A 23,036-nucleotide genomic window follows, 5' to 3' on the forward strand; every position below is an offset into this window, starting at 1 on the left:
TGTTCTTAATTCTCTCTCAACACATACACACACACACACACACACACCTCCTAGCATTTCCCCATACCCAGGACTCACTAACTCTATACAAAGAAATTACCAAAAAAAGAATATTTAAGGGCAATGAAGTATTGGTGACTGAGCCTATCAGAGATATATGAACACATTCTCAAGTTGATTTCCAGTTAAACATAGATGACCATACTTGTTCATTACTTCTCCTTCCTAAAGCTGAAATAAAAATAGTAGCAAAGGAATTTTTTAAAAGGCATGAACCCACAGTAAAGAATGGGAAAGAAGACTGTAGTAGAAAAGAGAGAAATAGGAGAGTAAGTATTGTTTCGGAATATTGCTGAGAAAGTCAAGAAAGGCACAGCACAGTCTTGTGTCTGCAGAGGTAAAGAAACTAGAAGTGAATGAATGGCCCTGCAGGACCCCCAAGAGATGCCCAGAGACACCCAGGTGCAGTGGGGTTGAGACCCCAAACAGTAGTTTGATTAAAAGTCTGAAAACAGTGCAGTGCAATTAGACCCCTGCACAAGTTTCCTCTTCCCACCAGTTAGCTAAACCACCCTTAAGTATGGGGGCTGGACTGAATGCATCCTCGGATCCTTTCCAGTCAAGGAAAGCTCTACAGAAAAAGGTATGAGCTAAAACTTTAAGGATGTGCTGGTGGAAGAGGGTTGGAAGGTGTGGGAGGAAGGCAGTGAGGGGTGAAAAGAAAAGGGATTTGTGTTTCAGGTCCTCCAAATATGTTTGTCTCTGCAACCATAAATTTTAAGTAGCAATGTGACTTCCAAGTTAGATCCACACCAGTCAAAAAAGCCTTATGAGACTCTTGCCATAATAGGGGCAGGTCCTACAAATCTTTTCCTATTCACCACAGTCATACTTACCTTGCAAGTTTGCTGAGGCCAAGGACTTGCTTGTTAGGGAGGTAACCGATGTGAACCTTCAAAGGGACAGAAATCACGAGTTAAGTGAAAATCCAATGCTTCTTTGTAACAAAATAAGGAAATAAGGAAACAATACAGTATATGCATTATGTAATTCAACACAATGAAAAATGTATCTTTAAGATACATAGATTAAGACTTAGGGGGCGCCTGGGTGGCTCAGTTGGTTAAGTGGCTGCCTTCGGCTCAGGTCATGATCCTGGAGTCCCGGGATCGAGTCCCACATCGGGCTCCCTGCTCAGCAAGGAATCTGCTTCTCCCTCTGACCCTCTTCCCTCTCGTGCTCTCTGTCTCTCATTCTCTCTCTCTCTCAAATAAATAAATAAAATAAAATCTTTAAAAAAAAACTTAGAAAATGAAGCACTTACAAAAATATTTAGAAAATTACATATATGCAGTAAAAGGAAAATATACATGAATGACTATTAATGAAATGACAAATTTGAAATACAGTCATGGTATTTCCTGGTGAAGTTAAACTCTTGATATAATTCTTAAAGTCCTTCCTCTATTGAGGGGACACACTCTCCAGACAGTGCAAATTATCCTGTAACAACATTAAAATATAGCCAGGAAAGCATCCTTAATTTTTTTTAAGATTTTATTTATTTGCTTTGAGAGAGAAAGAAAGAGTATGAGTTGGGGGAGGGGCAGAGGAAGAGAGAGAGAGAAATAATCTCCAGCAGACTCTGTGCTGAGTGGGGAGCCCAACACAGGGCTCGATTCCACAACCCTGAGATCATGACCTGAGCCAAAATCAAGAGTTGGTCTCTCAACTGACCAAGCCACCCAGGAGCCCCAGGAAAGCTTCCTTTAAATGGCTGAAACTGTAACTGTAAATATTGCTATTCTACCTTAAAAATCCCACCCCATTGCCCAGAAAGAGGGTCTCCATGCTCTCTGTCATGCTTGGTGGCCTCATTTCCAAGCTGCTGGAGAACACTATCTTCCTGATGGGAGATAAAGGACACAGCTACAAATGTGACTTTCAAGACCTGGACCTTAAGACCTAAGTTCTCATAGGACCTACCTAAGGCCAAGCCAATTCTGTAATCTTAAAAGTCACTAATATCTCCTATGTCCATGTTACCTCTCTTTGAGCCATGTATCAATTATGAGAAAACATTAGTTCTACAAAAAGGCTAATAAATGGTCATTTGTAGGCAATCAATTAGCTTAATATAAAATCATAGATTCATTTGCATCATGGTTTGCCTGCATTTGTTGAATTGTTCAGCTAATACTATACATGTAAATAATTGATCTAGTAGTAATTAATGATTTTTCATCTATTAGCACTTTGCTTTGAGAGTTTGAGAATACCAATTCATCACCTTCCTGGTCAGCAGAAAGAGAAAGTAAAGTAGCACCTGAACGCTGGGTATTTCAAAGAAAAATAGAGTTAAAACTTTCCCACAGAACTTAGATCTCTGTACCACTTGAAATTTTTATACTTATATGCAAAGCCATACTTTATATTGTTTGTACTTTTTTTTATCTTTCTGAAGATCCTAAGTCATTTAAATGTTGATTATAGAAAATCCTCACAGAATAGTATATTTTTTAAAAAGTTAGCAAGAACACAATCACGGAGATAATCATAGCAGAAAGTAACAGGATATAGTGGTGAGAGGCTGAGCACGGATCAACCTCCTAGGTCTAACCCCAGCCAAATCACTAACTCCCTCTATCCTTAAATCCCTCACTTACAGTAAAAAGTAATAAGCTCAAAGTTCCCCCCCTTCTTGAAAAACCTGAGCTCTGATGTCACATGGCCAGCATCATTAATTGTGGGATTGCCAGTCAGTGCATGCCTCTTGGTAAGATGGAATACAGAGCCGTCAGCAACCCCATGAACTACTCTTAGTAAAAATGTTTAGCCTTCATATTAGGAAGTTTTAGATCTAGTCTAGTTTATAGGAAATCCAAAGGTTGAACGGAACAAATCCAGAAGGTGGGACACTCCACAGGACAACTGGCCCAGTCTCTTCAGTAAGAGAATGTAGGGGTGGGAGGGAGGAACTACTTTTACAAGAGACTTAAGAAGCACTAACAACCCAGGGCGCCTGGGTGGCTCAGTTGGTTAAGCGACTGCCTTCAGCTCAGGTCATGATCCTGGAGTCCCAGGATTGAGTCCCACATTGGGCTCCCTGCTCAGCGAGGAGTCTGCTTCTCCCTCTGACCCTCTTTCCTCTCGTGCTATCTCTCATTCTCGCTCTCTCAAATAAATAAATAAAATCTTTAAAAAAATAATAAAATAAAAAAAAATACTGTCTCCATATCCATCTTTATGTTTTCTTCAAGAATTTAATTCTTGGGGCGCCTGGATGGTACAGTCATCAAGCGTCTGCCTTGGGCTCAGGTCATGATCCTGGAGGCCCGGGATCGAGTCCCACGTTGAGCTCCCTGCTCAGCAGGGAGTCTGCTTCTCCCTGTGACCCTCTTCCCTCTCGTGCTCTCTATCTCTCATTCTCTCTCTCTCAAATAAATAAATAAAATCTTAAAAAAAAAAAAAAGAAGCATTAACAACCCAAAGCAATGCAAATGTGTGACTCCTATTTGGATTCTGGTTTATTTATTTTTAAACATTTTATTTTTAAGTACTCTCTACATCCAACATGGGGCTCAAATTTACAACCCCGAGATCAAGAGTCACATGCTCTACCAACTGAGTCAGCTAAGTGCCCTTGGATTCTGATTTTTTTTTTTTAGTGCTTTTTTTTTTTTTAAGATTTTATTTATTTATTTGAGCGAGAGAGTGAGAGATAGAGAGCACGAGAGGGAAGAGTGTCAGAGGGAGAAGCAGACTCCCTGCTGAGCAGGGAGTCCGATGTGGGACTCGATCCCGGGACTCCAGGATCATGACCTGAGCCGAAGGCAGTCGCTTAACCAACTGAGCCACCCAGGCACCCTGGATTCTGATTTAAACAAACCAACATTAACACAGTTGAGACAATTGCAGAAAGGTAAATATGGGTTAGTTATTAGATGCTATTTATGAATTACTGTTAATTTTGTTTATAGTAGTGCTAGTGTGGATAAGAAAATATTTTAGAAATGTGTATTAATAATTAGTGATGAAGAGTCATGCTGTCTACAACATACTTTATATTCTTTAATATGTTGAAGAATTTACTGCTAACTTTTCAGGCTAATAATCAAATCTGAGTTACATTTCCTTAAAAATCCTTATCTTTTACAGACACATACTGGAAGAAATTATGGAAAAAAATAATATAATATCTAGGATTTGCTCCAAAATAGTCCAGTGAGAACTTATATATAACAAGATTGGTCCTTTATCGATAACTATTGAAGTCGGTTTTAGGAAACATGGAACTTTATCATACTAGCCTTTCTATTCTTATATATTTGAACTTTTCTATAACAAAAGGTTTAAAAAAAGAGAGATACCACTACATACACATCAGAATACTACACTTAAAAAGACTGAAAGTGTCAAGTGTTGGCAAGGATGTGAAGTGACTGAGACTTACCTAAGAGTATATGAAGTATAAAGTGGTACAACCACTTCAGAAAACTAAAGATCAGTATTTATTAAATTGAATATGCATATACTCCATGACCCTGCAAGTCCACTCCTAGGTATATTCCTAATAGAAATGCATGCATGTATGCACCAAAAGAATGCTAGTAGCAGTACTGTTTGTAAGAGGAGAGAGGGAGAGAGAGGGCAATGTAAATATCTACCAAAACAGAATAAACTGTGATATGTTTGTACAATGAAACAATATATAGCAATGAAAATAAGCTACAATGACAGGCAATAACATCAATGACTTTTACAATGTGGAACAACAACAACAAAAAAGCCAGACACAAAAGATTTCATGCTGTAGATTCTTTCCATTTATAAGTTGAAAAACAAGAAAAATGATCTATAGTGTTTGAAACTGATATACTGGTTACCTGTGGGGACAAGGGATGGGTTAGGGATTAAAAAGGGCACAAGATGAGCTTGCAGGATAGTAATAATGTTCTAGTTCTTCATCTGTGAGGTAGTAAGGAATGCCTTTATAATTTGTGCATTTTTCTATGTTTCACTTTATAAAAAAGTGAAAAAATAAAATACTTTAACAAAAAAAATGTGAAGCAAATGTTAACACATTAAATTTAGGTGATAGGTATATAGGTACTTGTAACACTATTTCCTATAAGTCTTCTGTTTAAAAACTATTACTAAAAAGTCAAAATAAAATAAAATTATCATGGGGGGAAGGACAGACTACTCTTGGTCCTAAATCCACATGTTTTCAAAGGGATCTTTAAGTAAAACAAGCTAGATAACATTATCTAGTTTGCATTAGGTTCATTTTTCCTAATACAGAAAAGGTTGGAAACAAATTAAATCCACTAATACTATGACCTCTGCCACAAGAAATTCTGCAATCATTGCTGCTCATGCCATATTATACAAAAGTATATCTTGGGTCAAACATTATTTAGTCAAAATAAAGAGCAAAGGTTTTCAGAGCCTGCAGCAGCTACCTAGGGAAAAAAAAATGAAACTTTAATCTCATTATTTTAACCGATTAACATGGTATTTACTATGAAATGTTTGCCCTGAGGACTTTCTGCTACTTTGTGGGGTTTTTTTTGTTGTTGTTGTTGTTGTTGTTTTAGATTTTATTTATTTATTTGACAGAAAGAGCACAAGCAGGCAGAGCGGCAGGCAGAGGGAGAGGGAGAAGCAGAAGCAGGCTCCCTGATGTGGGGCTTGATCCCAGGATCCTGGGATCATGACCTGAGCCAAAGGAAGATGCTTAATGGACTGAGCCACCCCGACACCCCTTGTTTTGTTAGTTTCAAGCTATTAGATTAGTTAGGTTGATAAAGAGTAAATGTTTATGTGTACCTCTACATATCTGGGATATTAGGAATTAGCAGGTGATGATCTTAAATATAATAATCCTAATTTTAAAACTTTAATGTGCTTTTTAAAATTCCTAGGAAACAGAGAAAAACTTACCTTTCCAACAAATGGAACTAGATGATGCTCACACATGGAAAACATATCTATGTCCTTCACAATCACCATCTCATCATGATCTTCATCAAATATAGCATCATTTAGGACATCTGAAATCAGAGGTTTGCTTTAGTAACATTTCCAATTTTATAGAAAGATATAGGGTAGAAAAACTAACAATCTCCATGGATAAATACAGACTGACAGTCAACAAAGACAAAACATTAATCCTAACTAAAATATTAAGGGAAAGCAAATTAAAGCTAGTTGTTTTTCTCCCACCAAATTAAGAGTCTTTCTCTTCAAATGATGAAAAACTCCTTAGGATATAGTATTACATAACAAATGCAGGATTACAAACAAATGTGTTTGCTGCATGACAGAAGGAGAAATTATGCAAAACAAAAGAGTGGCTATTTCTGGTGATGGAAATGAGCTGCTTTCACTTTCTTCCTTACATTTTCTTGTACCTAACAGTTTCTCTAGAATGGATGTGTAGAAAACCATATCTGACTTCTGAGGCCAGAAGTCCTTAGCCATCTGACTTTGAGGTCAGATCTAGACACCTGTAAACTTGATAAATTATCTATCCCTTAAATAATCTACTCTTACAAAATTTTCTAGTTACTGTATGCAAGCATCAGACTTAAACAGTTGCCTTCTTCCTTAAGGAAATAAATGCTACAATTTTTATGTATATGCCTGTCCAGATTGGATTTTGACCTCTGGATTCTAGTACATATGGCCAGGCATATGACAGACATTTAGAAACAAAAAAGTTTTCTTTTTTTTTTATAGCTTTTGATTCATTTTTATTTTCAAAAAAGCTTTATTTTTAAGAAGTGCAGTGGTATCTGGACATCTTGGCAGCCTACACATGTTCAAGACTCCAAGCTGTGTGATTTCAAGGATTTGGGGATACCCATCTACATAGTATGATGAGACATAGGGGAGGAGGTGCGTTGAGGTTTGCAGCCACCTACAGCTATGTCCCCTCAGAAAGGCAGGCTGAGGAGTGAGTCACAGGGAAGAAGTGCAAACGTCCACCCACACAGCCTGACCTTCAGTGGCCCCGCTGGTACTAGAATAGAGGCTCACAGATATTGAATCATCATTTAACCACAGTTATCATCCCCTGAGTCAGGCTGTTCAGAGATACATTTGATTGTGTAGTGGAAAAGTCATTAGTGTGGTCAACAAAAGTGAACATGCAGGGTTTAGATACACACAGACAAACACAACACTCCTGGTTGGAGAGGCTGATAAAATCCAGGGAAGAAAAGGCTCAGTGTCATTCTTGAAGTAAATACTTCTCCAAAAACAGTTTTCTATTCTGAATACTCTGCCCTAACCTTCAGTCATATTTCTGAAAGAAGTCTAAAAAATAGACCCTTAGTGCTACCCAAAATATCTTGGATTTCCCCAAGATTTTAAAGTCAGACATAACTTATTAAAATCTTCAGTTACATATGAAAAATTCCTGAAAGTAAAACAAACAAAATTATTTCTTAAAGAACCAAAGAGAATCATTGAAAAGCAGCATTCATTTGTTTTCTCCAGCAAAGAACGAGAGCATCCCCAATTCCAAGCTCTGACAACAACCATATGGCCCATGTTAAAATCTGGTCCTCAAGTTAGGCTAAGTTAGCATCTGGGTCCATCACTAACTAGCTCTTGAACCTTCAGCAAAGTACGCTGTGCCTCAATCTTCTAAGCTGTAAAATGGGCATGAAAAAAATGCCTACATTTTTCAGGGGTATCCTGAGGATTAAATGAGATAACCCACATGTGTTTAAAAGTAAGTGGAGTGAGTGGTAGCTATTGTTATTACTATTATTATAAGTAAGGTTGAAAGAGTCACTAAACCATGTGTCCCATGCACACGAATACACATCAGAATTTAAAAAGCAGTAATTTCCTTCTAAGAGACCACAGAAAAGGAAAAATAGTAACTGCAGTGAGGAAACCTGGCAAACACTACTTTATCCAAGTAATCCAGGTTAACTTTACCAGTAATAAGACATATTGATGCCATGTAGCTCCTGGTATAATTCGATGAGAAGGGCACGTCACCTCTGTAGTGTTCTTCCCCAAGTGTATAACTGAGGTCTAATCACCAGACAAATTGAGGGACATTCTGCAAAATACCCCAACAAGTACTTTTCTAAAAAGACATGGGAAGACTGAAGAATTGTCATGGATTAGAGGAAACTAAAGAAACATGAAAACTAAATGCAATGGAAAAACTAAAATCCACATGAAGTCTGTAGTTTAGTCAATAGTATTGTACCAATATTAATTTTTTAAGGGATGATAACTGTACCATAGGCTGTATGAGATGTTAACACGCGAGGAAACTGGGGCAAGGGTACATAGATACTCTCTGTACTATCTTTGTAAGTATTCTGTACGTCGAATATTATTTCAAAATAAAAAAGTAAAAAAAAAAAAAGCAACAGGACAATGCCCATCAACTGGCATGTATAAACAATAGAGTACCATTCAGCAGTAAGGTGGAATGACTACTAATACACGTACTAATATGGCTGAATCTCCAAAGAATTACACAAAGTGAAAGAAGTCATATACACACATACAAAAAACTATGCATGAAATTCTAGGAAATAGAAGTATAAAGAGAGAGAGCAGACAGATGGCTTACCAGGGACCGAGGGATGGGAGGCAGGATGGATTGCAAAAGGGTGGAATGAAACTTTTTTGGGTTATGGAAAGAGTCTATACCTTCATTATCCTGGTGACTGTGCAACTGCATGTATTTGTCAAAATTTACATTGTACACATAAATTTGGTGAATTTTATTGAATTTAAGTTATCCCTTAATGGAGCAAACTTTTAAAAATAATCTTAAAAGGCTGTAGAATAACCTGCAACCTTTTGTGTAAAGAAAGTGGAAAGGGGGAGATATGAACATATATACATTTACATGCTTATCTTCAAAAAGAAACACTTGAAGAATGTATCAAAAAGCTAATAAAAATGATTAACCCATAAAAGACTAAGAAAGCAGGAGAGAAGAAATATGGATAGAAGTGAGGACATCTTTAAACATAATTTGTTACACAGTTGACTTTGAAATCATGTAAATGTTTTACATACTGGAAATTAAACCAAAAAGAAAAAAACTAGTGACCCTCATAAGTCTTAATGCTTTGTGGTAATGGAGGAATATTATGTTGCCTATATCCCATTTCATAAAAGTGAACCCAGGCTATAAACTTGACCTAGCCAAATCATTTTTCTTCAATAATGAAGTTTCCCTGCTATATTTATTTATGTTTTGCTCCAACATATCTGAAAGCTACCATCTGTGGCTAATAAGAACAAAACACTATCACAGATTGTTTTAATTTCCTGCCTGTTATCAGCAGCAAGAAGGTAACCCTGGAAACAAGGATTTATGGCATTCTATTTCCTACTGTTGGTCATAACCAACAAAGAAAACTGAAAGGGCCTCCAAAAGTTAAAGGTTTGTCTATTACAATGCCACACAAAGAAAAATGTAAAAGTATACCTTTCTCGTGTCATTAATGATTAAGCAATGACAACAAACAACACTGCTGGACAGCCATGCCTTAAGTATTTAGTCCCTTCCTTAAAGTACAGTAAGTCAGGTCCATAACAGGAACCCAAGTTCCTATTTAAGCACCCTCTGAAGCAGGGTGCATCTCAGACTCCCCCAGTGGGCTTGTTAAAACACAAATCACTGGGCCCCAGTCTCAAAGTTTCTGATTTAGTAGGTCTGGGTGGGACTGAGAATTGGCATTTCTAACAAGTTCCCAGAAGATGTTAACGCCCCTGGTCTGGGAACCATAGTTTGAGAGCCCCTGTATTAAAGTTGTATTCAATGTTTTGTGCTGCTACCAAAATCTTCACATCTTCAAAATGCTCCTATTCAAACATCGTAATATAAGAAACATGGGCCTGCTTCTGCAAAGGTAAAAGGGGGCAAAATCTCTCTCCTGCAAGAGATTCCCCACAAAAGAAAAATTCTACCTAATGGAATTTCTTTTGAATGAATGGTAATAGGAATTAGCATCATCTAGGATGTTTGGTGATCACCAAAAATTAGAGATCTCTGAAGAAGCCAGAATTTCACACCCCATGCACCTTCCTGGAGAACAGTGCTAATAGACAATGGAAGAAGGCTTGGAACACTGAATGTGCATCCATCCTAAGGGATAGGAAAGAGAATGGAGTATGCCTACCGATTTTAGAACTAAGACAGCAAAGCACAGAGAGTGAGAGCTAAAAAGTCATGAAAAGCCTCTTTGCTCTTGGCTGGAATTAAATCAACTCAATGGACTAACAAAGACAAGCCTACCCTGATTTAGTGGAGAGAGGTCTGAATCACTGGCCCAAACCCTCCAATATCAGAGCTGCCTCTATCAGCATAGAGCACTTACTTCATCACACTTCCTGGTACCACTGTCAAGTGTATAATTTCTCCCAACCTCGGAGGCAGGCATTGTAGCTTAAGATTTTAAAGTTTCTACCCAGTGCCCTATATGCCATGCACAGAGACAGAATTAAACATAGATCTTCCATTTTATCCAATTAATATGTCAGTCTTTACCCTGTGAGTTTACTTTCTTAAGACAGATTTCAAAGAAAGGACTCCAAAGAAACTCATATGGCCAAGGGAACAGAAGAATTATCATTGCAGCATTATTGGTAATAACAAAATTAGGAATTTAAATGTGCATCAGAACAACGATTACACAGTTTGGGTAGAGTCATACAATAAAATATGGCCCAGCAGTGAAAGTGAGTGAATCAAAGCTGAATTTATTATTTCCTGAAACAATGTCCAATGAAAAAAGCAAGTATTAGAAGTAATAGAAGATACATACAGTATGATGCTTTAAATGCGCTAGAAGAAAAATTACATGTTCTTTATGGGCATACATATGAAATAAAAGTATAAAAATAGACATGAGAGTAGAGGTCAAATTCAGGATAGTGGTTAACTCTGTGGAGGAAGGGTAAGAGCATCAGAAAGAGGTATCTATGAAACTTCATCTATATTTTCAAAAGCAATTATAGCAAAATATTAAGAGTTGTTAAAACTAGATGAATGTTGGTTAAACTAATTCTTTGTGCTTTTCCTTGTATATTTGAGACATTTCATTAATTTAAAAAAATGATATTGAGTTTTTCATGCACATGCTGGTGTTTTGGTTTTTTTCCTGAAAAAAAAAGCAAGAAACTGAGGTTACCTTTGCATAGAAGGTCTGATGCAGAGGCCAATTACACAGGAAAGACAGAGCCCGCTTCATACAATGCTGCAAACTCCTTCAGAAACCTCCCTAGATCACACTCTGCAATTAAAACAAAGGCTTCTTCTGCCCTCACTGTGGTGTTACAATATTTTGCATTCTACCCCCATTTGAAAAATTTGTCCTACAAATAAGGGCAACGTTAAAACAAATTAAAAGGAAGAAAATCACTATTTCTGCTTCCATTTCCATCATGATGGTACACCTCTTACTAGCACTTTCAACACCCATAGCTTTTTTGCTTAACAAGACAGAGCTAACATTGGCAAAACTTGGCCGAAATAAGCATGAACTCAAACATTCCACAGACTGACATAACGGTGGAAACTAAGATGACTTTAGACAACCATTCACACCATCTGTTGGAGTAGACAGAGGATATGCTCCATGAACTTATTTCATAAACTGCAAGTTTGTCAGCAGGAAAGATCCAATGTGTTGCAGAGAAAAGTAAAAGTTTGGTTATTTTGGAAATTTTCATTCCTGCCATCCCTGGCAGAGATAAATTCCCATGTTGCTTGTAAGCAATTAAAATATAGCCAAGGGGTGCCCGGCTGGCTCAGTCAGTAGAGCATGTAACTCCTGATCTCAGGGTTGTAAGTTTGAGCCCCACACTGGGTATAGAGATTACTTAAAAATAAAATCTTAAAAAAAAATAAAATTAAAAAATAAAATATAGGGAAGACAACATGGATGGATCTTGATGGCATTATGCTAAGTGAAATAAGTCTTAGTTCACTTCTGAACTCTTACAGAGGGTAGAATGGTGGTTACAAGGGGCTGGGAGGGTGGGAGAGATAGGGAGATGTTGGTCAAAGAATACATACTTCTAGGTAAAGATGAATAAATTCTGGGGATTTAATCACAGCTGTCTTTTTTTAATGCACACCTTTTTTAATATAGTTAATAATACTGTATTACGCACTTGAAAGTTGCTAAGAAAGTAAATCTTAAGTATTTTCATCACAAAAAAGAAACAGTAATTGGGTGATGTGTAGGTGTTAGCTAGCCTACAGTGGTAATTACATTGTAATATGTAAGTATATCAAATCAACTCATTGTATACCTTAAACTTACATAATGTTGCATGTCAATTATATCTCAATAAAACTGTAAAAAAGAATGTAGCCAAGGCTACTGAAATAAATGTACTGGCTGCCCTCAAAATATTACTGATATGCATGTTTTATTCAGCAAATAAAACACTGGAGAGCTATTCCCATCCTCTTAGCTGGGCTCGTCATGAACACAATGTCTGCTGTTGAGGGACATGTTTTCACATACGAAGTTATCTTTATTAACCAAAAGATTTTCCTCATTACAACAGTAACGTTTGTTGTGGTTTACTTATAAGATACTGAAATACTGAAATGAGAAAATGAAAGTGCATAAAATTTCTCTACCCAGACGCCATTACTTAACTGGCTCTTAGAAAATCACATAGTGGTTCAAAAAGTAGAATGGCAAATTAGAAGAAATGAGTTTTAAAAGTCCCAAAGACCCATGTTCTCATTTGAATTTTGTATAGATTGTGACCTGAGCTACAGGGTCCTCACAGGTTAAGAGGATGGTTTTAGAGAAGGAATTTAACAGGAATCCTAGGTCCCTGGCTTGCAGAACTCTAGGGGTGGTGGAAATCAATGCCAAATTACAACACAATTATCCTCCCACCCCCACTGATCGGTCACCTTTTGAGACGTGCAAAGGCAGTGGCTAGCAGCTTACTGTACTAAGGTAGGGAAAAACACCTGTTTTAAAACACTCAGATTTTTTTTTTCATAGATAAAACTGAAGGCTGCCAATCCTATACATTATTAACTCTCAAAGTTATCCAAGCCTCCAAGCCTAAGGACTCCCAATCTGGTCTCAGTTTACTACTCTGAAAATTTGTGGTAGACAAAAATTAGAGCCTTAAAAGGCTATCTAAGGAAAGAAATAAGAGTGTATTCAAGGAGTCATTTAAAAAAAAAAAGATGCACACTTGACAAATTTAGTTTTTTAATTGGATAATTTTGTATCTCTTTCAAAATCCAGCTGTTAAACTGTAAATGGAATTTACAAAACAGATGGTGGTAACAAGGTCTGGTTCACAGCAGTTCTAAAGAAAGAACACACCAATCTGATAAACTATCCATTTGCTTCAGAAGCCTTTAATAGGCTCATCTCTTATCATCCTACATTCACTTATGCCATGAAATATCAAACAGACGGATGTTATGGAACCATCTGTAATCCTACCCGACAAATTAGTACCAGCAGGGTGTGCAAGTCACCATCATTAGTGACAAATGATTAAGGGAGAAGGGATGTTTTAGAACAGTGGCTCCCACATATGGCCAATCATAACGAACTTTGGAAAATATAGCTTCTCAAGTCACCCTGAGAAAGTTTGATTCACTAGCTTGGGGGTGAACACAGGATTATATCTTTTAAAAACCCAACAATTCCAACCACCAGATGGGCTAGGAGCATAGGCTTTTGAGAGGTGAGAGAAGATGAGGGTTAAAAACGGACCCAGTACTGGCCCTAATTTCCTATTTAGGAAGGATGAACAGTGGGCAATGTAATTCTCCACCATAAGCCCTCACTACAGTCACCAAGTCAGAGGGTGACAATTTCTCCGGAACACTGTGAGATCTGCACACCAGCTGGGAAAGGAGGCTTGGAACAGAGACAGAGATTGACAGGTGGGGTAGGTAACCGGAGGGAGAGATAAGGCAAAGAAGCTGGAGCCAACTTTCCAGAGCAGGGGCAGACAAGACCCAAGCGGTCCAGGGAAAAGTAAAGGAAGGAAGATTGCACATAAGAAAGTAGTACCCATATCTCTTTAGAAAAATATCAGCGATTTAAGAAACCAGTTGATTCCTACAGCCAACTCACTAGAAATCAGTTTCAAGGGTAACATGATCAAGTTTTCATAGGAAGTTCTGACTACTTTCTGAACTAGACACAAATATATCAAACCATGACCTCAAGAAACTCAAGATCTGGGGAAATAAAAAATAAGTGAAAGGGATTAAAAGTATACTTATTGTGATGAGCACTGAGTAATGTATAGAATTGCAGGATCACTATATTGTACTCCTGAAACTAACGGAACACTGTCTGTTAATTGTATTAGAATTTTTTTTAAATCAGCCCCCCAAAATGGAGAGAATGCCTAGAAGCTAAACTACAGAAGCAATAGTCTACATAAAGGAAAAATTATGGGCTGGGAAAAAATATGTGACTATATTGAGCATAAAGATTTGATCCAGGCCTTAAGGATAAATAGAAGGAAAGGAAAGTAAGGTTTTCCAGAGGGGTTAAGGAAGAGAGATACTATAGGAAATAAAATACAGAAACACAGGGAACAACAAAAAGTAAAGTGGACTGCCTGAGTGATCTATGCATTGGACAGAAGTCAAATACCCTCCTATTTTAGAGCATTTTTCAAATTAAATCTTACATTTTGCTCATGACTTCTTTCAAGCCCTGCTTTACTCTGCATTCGTCAAAAACAGTTATCATCTCCATTTTACAAATGAGCAAACTGATGCTCTTTTTGGAAACATTAAGTGCCTGCTAAAGAAGATCATACCCGTTAGTATGAGAGCTGGCTTTTGACCCCTATCTTCTGATTTCCAGAGGAGAGCCTGATCACCAGCCACCAGAAATCTGAACCTGGCCTACAAGAACAATGAACTCAAGGGGGAAAGCCCAGAGGCAAGAAACCAGAATCAGGAGTTGCTATAGTTCACAGTCAGCCATGAGGTGACAAGCCTAAAGCCAATGACAGCAAAGGAAACAAAGAGAACAAACCTGATGTTTTAAAATAAAAGTAGTATTAGTGATAAACATGGGGGCTGAAGGAGAGAGGCTATCTGCCAGCCCAAGAGAGCAGAGAGAAAGAGCGGCCTGATACCCAGAGGCTGCCAGAGCCCAGAGCTGGTGCACACTGTTTGCAAAAGACTGTTTTACCAAGTATTTATTTGGTTTATATGAAGGAAAATTCAGTAATTTAATGCTACTTTGACCTTTACTTTTTGAAATGAAACTGAACCGGTTTCAGGGGAAAGGAGAATCCCATTAAATCTTCAAACTAATAAAAAGGCTTAAAAAAAAAAAAAGGAACATCTCTATAGAAGTTTATCCTAGGAAACTAGTAAAGAATCACTTTTCAAACCAACTACAGTCTTTAAATCTTCAAGATCCAAATATTTTATGTCTCCTAGTGTATGAAGAAAACAGCATTCTTGCTAAAAATGTTTTCCCTGAATTTAATCAAGTCTTTAGACCTAACTTCCCAGTTCCAGGAATATGAGAGGTAAAGAAACAAGTTAAATGAAAACAAGAAGAAAACAATCACAAATCCCAAAGGTGGAATATATTATAGGACAATTTACAATCTCTGATAAATCAGTGTCCCCGGGTGGGGGGTGGGCGTAGCAAGAAATCTTCTAGATTAAAACCTAACAATCAAATGCAAATGTATGGATCTTGAGGGGGTCCTAGTTTAAACAAATCATGAGTCAAAGACATTTGGGACAACTGTGGGTGTAGAATTAGGTGTTAATTCTACTATTGTGAATGTAGATTAGGTATTAAATGATACGAAGAAATTAATAGTTTTACTAAAGATAGTATAAGTGGTTAAGAAGAAAAACACTTTCTAGGGTGACATTTCACCTCTAAATAAATGTCTGATTTGTTCTCAGTAAAATAGGCCATGCCAATATGGCAAAACATTAATTTTGAATCTAGGTAGTAAGTATGTTAGCCGTCCATATACAATTTTGTCCATTTTTATGTTTGAAAATTTTATATAAAAAAATTAAAAGTAAAATAAAATGTCACAGGGCACCTTGTGGCTTAGTTGGTTAAGCATCGACACTTGGTTTCAGCTCAGGTCATGATCTCAGGCTAGTGAGATCAAGCCTGGTTTTGGGCTCCAAGCTCAACATGGAGTCTGCATGAGATTCTCTCCCTCTCCCTCCTCCTCTGCCCCTCCCCTTGCTCATGCAAGTGTGCTCTCTCTAAAATAAATAAATAAAATCCTTTAAAAAATTTTTTAAAAAATAAAATAAAATGTCACAATCCTAACAGAGAACATTGGTTTTCTTGTTATTACTATGCTACCAAGCAATCCAACAATTCCACTTCTAATTGATAGGAAACCTTATTAACGGACTAAACCTCAAGCGCTAGTATGACTAGCAACTGCTGATTCTTCTAGAAGTGTCTACAATACTCCTGAGGAAAAAGTCCTTTAAATAAAGGCTTTGTCTAATCAAAGGGGTAGGTTAGAAGACCACAGGCCCTAAAGAGCATATAGATGAAGAACCTTTTCAAAAATCTGCGTCACAAGAGAAAAAGAGAGAGACGTGTTACCATAGAAACTATCAGTGTGGTTGAATGTTTCAAAGGAAAACAGCACCTCTAGTAATGAAAGAAGCCTGAGGTCCTTGGTAGAACCTTACCTGTCAGCTGCAGGAATTCAACAGAGCGAGCAATGAAACAATTCTGACAGACACGCCCATAGTACAGAGAGGCAGGTGGGACAAATTCCACTCCTAGTCCAACTGCCCCTCCTTCTAGACGAGATCAAGAAAGCCTTGAAAAGAACTTGTCTAGGGTCATAAATTAGTGGGGATGCTGTAACTAGTCCAGACTAGTTGTTCTTCCCATTATTCCAGGATGAGTTTGTTGACACACTAAAATAGTTTAAGAAACACCAAATGGACCTAAGGATTATCAGTGAACAAAGTTTCTAACACACTAACTACAAAACTGGAACACTTATCTCTCTTATAAAGTACTTCACTTGTAAAGAGCCCCACCCTCAAAAAGCTCAGTTTATAGTGGTGGTGGAGGAATAGGAAGAAATGGATATGAAGATGAAAGAATAAAACAGTGTGGGGTAAGCATGACCTCCACCGAGGCAGAGCAAGGGCTCTAATGGCTGGAGGCTGTAAGCTAATCACTCTGTGCTGCTGAAAGCCAAATTGTTTCTGATGGCAATCAGTGGCACACCTCCGTGATTGCCTGTGCATTAACAGAAGCACTTATATTTTGAAGGGGTAGTCAGTTAGCTTTTGGCAAAGTCCCCACTCTCAGTTGAACTCCAGCACCTGACATCTTCATAGCTGCTCATGCACAGCTTACCATACAATAGATATAATTGCGTTTTCAGCTATTTTAGGGAGAGTTTCCTTATTTGGGACATTTGTCAATGGCCTCTGTTGAAATGGGTTCTGATTCCTACCTCGAAAAATAAATACCCATCTAGATACATAAAACATATCATACCTCATAGCAAAAGCCATATGTTCTTGGCAAAGCTCTTCACTTGAAACAGCATTTGGACCAACTGGACCTCAAAAAAAAATTGAATGCAGAACTCAGCAACAGCCAATGTCCTCATCTAAATCTGGTTTCTTGTTCACAGAACTCTAGAGAAGCAATAGCTATTGATACATGGGTAGTGGGTGGGGATCATCATGGTTAGCAACCAAAATCAAAAAAAAGGATAGTGAAAAAAAAATTAGAGGAAGAGAACAGATAACAAGGGCCAAATATTTTGGAAAAACGAGCCTCAGGCAGAATGTCTGCCTTGATCTCCAGCTCCAGTATGGAAATGAGGCAGCATGATTTTTCAAGATAGACTCTGCACTAAACTAAGATACTACACTGCCCCTCATGAGGGGAACAGTGATGGAACAGAAAGGGGAAAAAATGCAGTCGAGAGAATGGAACACAACAAAACCTCACCACCATGGTGATACAAACAAGAAAAAAAATCAGGCAAGTATTTTCAGAAGGATAAAAACTATTCAATTTTAGTAAAAAACAGTGGCACTAACAGACTGGAGCAGCACAAGCTAGGTAGCAAGAAATGGAAGTCACTGTACTTCTGGTCAGAGATGACAAAGAGTCAGCAAGAAAAGATGAGACAGAGTCTAGAGATACTCGACAAGTACAAGAGTCAGGACTTGAAGCACAAGTAAGCAAGATCAGAGATTAATCAGAAGAAAGAATCACAGATAAAACAGACAACCAGATTATAAAGACTAGACCAATGAGACCAAATAGACCAACTAGCAATATGCATTCAGGTAAAGTTCACAGAAGTGCTGACTGCCCAGAATGGACTTTTAAAACATCAGAGAGAGGAGCCAACTCTAATGCCTTCCATGCTGACCTTTAAAAAACTGACAATAAATTGCTTTAAAAGTTTCATTTAATTTTAGCTCTATGGTACCAACAACTATGACTATTAGTATATTCTTTTTAATCCAGAACACTTAGACTGTAGTCTTCTCTAAACCAGCATGGACAATTTCTGTTTCAACAACAACAGAGGTGCCTGGGAGGCTCAATCAGTTATGCGTCTGCCTTCAGCTAGGTCATGGTCCTGGAGTCCCGGAATCGAGCCCCGCATTGGGCTCCCTGCTCAGCAGGGAGTCTGCTGCTCCCTCTCCCTCTCCTTCTCCCCTCCTTGTGCTCTTTCTCTCTTGCTTACTCTCTCTCTCAAATAAATAAAAATCTTTAAAAATAAATACATAAACAACAACAACAAAACACTTGGGGTGCCTGGCTGGCTCAGTTAGTGAAGAATACATCTCTTGACCTCAGGGTTGAGAGTTTGAGCTCTGAGTTGGGTGTAGTAAGAGGACTTAAAAAATTAAAAAAAATTTTTTTTTAAATCCTCAAAATGAATTTCCTTCTAGGTTCAGCTTAAAAGTTACCTCCTCCATAGTTATCTGTGTTTTCAAGTCTCTCCACCAGAAACATCTGCCTCCCTTCTGACCACACAAAACTCCATATGCTCCTCTTCTCAGGAACTTCGTGTCTGGTCCCTGCTAGCATGGACCACAGGCTCCTTCAGGGCCAATACCAGATGAGCTATTTTTGCTTCCCCTTTAACAGTTAGTGCAGGCTCATTCATAGAGCTGATACTAGATACATAAAAACACATACATTTAATATATCTTCAATTCTAAGGATTTTCTAAAGTAAGAAAATAAAAATATGACAAAATTTTTTAAGATTTACTTATTTATTTGAGAGGGAGAGAGAGAAAGAAGGAGAGTGAGTGGTGGGGAGAAGGAGAGAGAGTCTTAAGCAGACACTGAAGCCTGACACGGGGCTCGATCTCAAGACTCTGAGATCCCGACCTGAGCCGAAACCAAGAGTCAGACACTTAACTGTGCCACTCAAGTGCTCTAACACGTATAAATTTAAGAATATACAACATTCTACAGAATGAGTTACTGGTTTAAACAAGGACCAAATGGGTCTTTTCTAACTTTAAAATGGATGAATCTTAAAGACAGTATGCTAAGTGAAATAAGCCAAACACAAAGGACAAACATGTTGATTTCACTCAAATAAGGTACCTAGAATAGCCAAATTCACCCAGAAAGTAATGGTTACCAAGGGCTGGGATGAAAGGGCAATAGGTGGTTAACTGGTTAATAACTACAGTTTCAGTTTGGGAGGATGAGAAAGTTCCGGAGATGGGTATTGGTGATGGTTGCACAACAGTGTGAATAAACTCAATGCCACTGAACTATACACTTAAAAATGGTTAAAATGGTAAATTTTATGTTATGTATATTTTACAATAAGAATCAAGCAACTAAAAAAAAACAATATACAACAAGCAAGTGTATCCGTTTTGAGAGAGTTGCAATTATACAGTAGGGAACACAATTTAGATATGTTAGTACAGATGGAACATAATTATGTTGCATATTTGCCTAATTGTTCAAAAAGGAGTCTGTATCTCCAAAATTTATATACTATTGTAGTTATAGATAAAATTACTCAAAACTATTAAGCATTTATAACTGCATTTAATAAAAAGTACAGCCATAAAAACTAATATTTAAAACAGGAAAGTTTCCAAACAATAAAACCATTAAAAGACATTTATAAAATATAAAATGACCACAACACAATTAAATATGCTTTAAACAAAATATATAAAATTTTGGTCTTCAGATATCTCTCTCAAAGGATTAAATGGGAAAAAGTTTGTTATAAATCCACCTTAAAATTGAATGCAATTTAGCTAAAATTTTTGCAATTATTCATGAACTCCCCAGATCAAAAACATCATGAAATATCTTTCAGTCAGGATAGTAAGAAATGCCTCAAAACTAAACCTACTTGGCTTTCTCTTTGCTAAGATTCAAGAAGAAAAGCAGATTTCCTACATATTATAATCCTCACATATTAAATGGATCTCCATATGAAACTGTAACATAGGCACTTAAAAACTGAGGGGGCATGATATCGATTAGAACATGAATGTTGTAGTCACAAACGCCTGGGTTCTGCTCTGTGACCTCTGGCAAGTGACTTAACCTGAGCCTCCTCTGTTTCCACCTCTTTAGAATAGGTATGACCTCCAAGTTGACAGGAGCATCATCATGTAAGATCACACGTACACAACCTGGCCCATCCTCACAGAGTTTTGAGTCCCATGCTTTTCTCTGACACCTAAGGCTTTCGTTCACCAATATCCAGCACCCAGCACGTTGATGCCTTGATATACACCAAGGTGAAACTCACTTGATCCTGCCAGTCAGGAAAAGAAACCTCAAAAATTTTCTTGCTTTCTATAATTTGCCAAATTACTCCCTAAAATCCTGGAATCTGGCTTCTGACTACATTAAGCTATTAAAACTAACATCCCCTTCAAATCAAATCTCAGCACTCATGGCTAACATATACAAAATGTCTACAGAACGTCCCATAGCACAGGCATTTCTCTTAGCACTTTTTGTGTACCAACTCATTCCATCCTCACATTAGCCCTGTAAGATGGATAAGTACTATTAATAGCCCCATATTACAGATGAAGCTACTGAGGCACTGTTGATAAGTAACAGATTTGAAGCCAGGCAATCTGGCCCAAGTCCACGATGCCTCATGACCTCTTCCTTTTGTTCCTTGTCTCTCATTCTCTTTTTTTTTTTTTTAGAAAGCATCTTTATTATTTTTTTAATTTAAATTTTAGTTAACGTACAGTGTAATATTGGTTTCTGGAGTAGAATGCAATAATTCGTCACTTACATACAACACCCAGGGTTCATCACAACAAGTACCCTCTTTAATACTGAGTACCCATCTAGCCCATTCCCCCACCTCTCTCCAACAACCCTCAGCTTGCTCTCTGTTGTGTAGAGTCTCTTGTGACTTATTTCCTTCTTTTCTTTTCTCCCTTCCTATATGTTCATTTGTTTTCTTTCTTAAATTCCACATATGAGTGAGATCATGTGGTATCTGTCTTTCTCTGACTTATTTCATTTACCATTAATACACTCTAGTTCCATGCATGTCATTGCAAATGGCAAGGTTTCTTTTTCTGATGGCTGAGTAATATTCCATTGTGTGTGTGTGTGTGCGTGTGTGTGTGTGTGTGTGTGTGTGTGTGTACGACATCTTCTTTATCCATCCATTCATCAGTCAATGGACATTTGGGCTCTCTCCATAGTGTGGCTATTGTTGATAATGTTGCTATAAACATCAGAGTGCATTGCACCCCTTTGAATCTGTATTTTTGTATCCTTTGGGTAAATACCTAGTAGTACAATTGATGGGTCGTAGGGTAGTTCTGTTTTTAACTTTTTGAGGAAACTCCATACTGTTTTCCAGAGTGGCTGCACCAGTTTGCATTCCCATGAAGAGTGCAACAGGGTTCCCCTTTCCCTGCATCCTCACCAACACCTGTTGTTTCTTGCGTTGTTAATTTTAGCCATTCTGACAGGTATGAGGTAGTATCTCATTGTGGCTTTGATTTGTATTTCCCTGATGATGAGTGATGTTGAGCAGTTTTTCATGTGTCTGTTAGCCATCTGGATGTCTTCTTTGGAAAAGTGTCCATTTATGTCTTCTGCCCATTTCTTAACTGGGTTATTTTTTGGGTGTTGAGTCTGAGAAGTTCTTTATAGATTTTGGATACTAACCCTTTAACAGATATGTCATTTGCAAATATCTTCTCCCATTCTTTTTTTTAAGATTTTATTTATTACTTACTCGTCAGAGAGAGAGAGAGAGAGAGCGCACGCACAAGCAGGGGGAGCGGCAGGCAGAGGGAGAAGCAGACTCCCCGCTGAGCAAGAAGCCCGACGTGGGACCTGATTCCAGGACTCTGGGATCATGACCTGAGCCCAAGGCAGATGCTTAACCAACCAAGCCACCTAGGCATCCCCTCTTCTCCCATTCTGTAGCCTGCCTTTAGTTTTGTTGATTGTTTCCTTTGCTATGCAGAAGATTTTTATCTTGATGAAGTCCCAATAGTTCATTTTGGCTTTTGTTTTCCTTGCCTCCTGTGACACTCAGGCACTCTCCCAGCTTCAACTGTCAACCTTATGCTGATAATTCACAAATTTAAATCTCTGGCCTTAAACCACCATGCAGTCTCTTGGCCTATTTAAGTCACTCCCTTTTCCTCTATACAAATGCAAATCTAACCACCCTCATCTAAAATTCATTCCAGTTGCTTTTAGCGCATAAGAAGACACCCCAGAATTTAGTGGTCTACAACAATTTTAGTATGTCCCTGGATTGTGTGGGTCAGGAATCCAGATAGGGCACAGAGAAGATAACTGGCCCCCATGCCTCAATACCTGGGGCCTCAGTGGAGATAGCTAGTCAGCTGTTCCAGCTGGGGGCTGGAACAACCTGGGGGAATCAACTTACATGTCTATTGTTCAATGCTAGCTGTTGGGTGGGACCTTAGGTGGAGTCATCAGCCAGAACACCCCCATGTGGTCTCTCCATGTGGCAGAGCTTCCTCACAGC

The 23,036-nt window shown here is 38.0% G+C and overlaps 1 protein-coding gene across 3 annotated transcripts in view; it reads right to left on the bottom strand.

The window, feature by feature from the left end:
• Positions 1 to 23,036, bottom strand: part of GCH1 (GTP cyclohydrolase 1) — a 45,800-nt gene that overhangs the window by 12,741 nt on the left and 10,023 nt on the right. For all 3 annotated transcript variants that reach the window (XM_025870010.2, XM_073895244.1, XM_073895243.1), the window contains exons 2-3: positions 5,947 to 6,056; positions 897 to 952 (exon numbers count right to left, since the gene is read on the bottom strand). In XM_025870010.2, coding sequence (XP_025725795.1) covers positions 897 to 952; positions 5,947 to 6,056 — 166 coding nt within the window. The remainder of the gene's footprint in view (positions 1 to 896; positions 953 to 5,946; positions 6,057 to 23,036) is intronic.

Source organism: Callorhinus ursinus, unplaced genomic scaffold, assembly GCF_003265705.2.
Source record: "Callorhinus ursinus isolate GAN/ISIS: 27379988/994484 unplaced genomic scaffold, GSC_fseal_2.0 scaffold8, whole genome shotgun sequence".
Classification (NCBI taxonomy): Eukaryota; Metazoa; Chordata; class Mammalia; order Carnivora; family Otariidae; genus Callorhinus; species Callorhinus ursinus.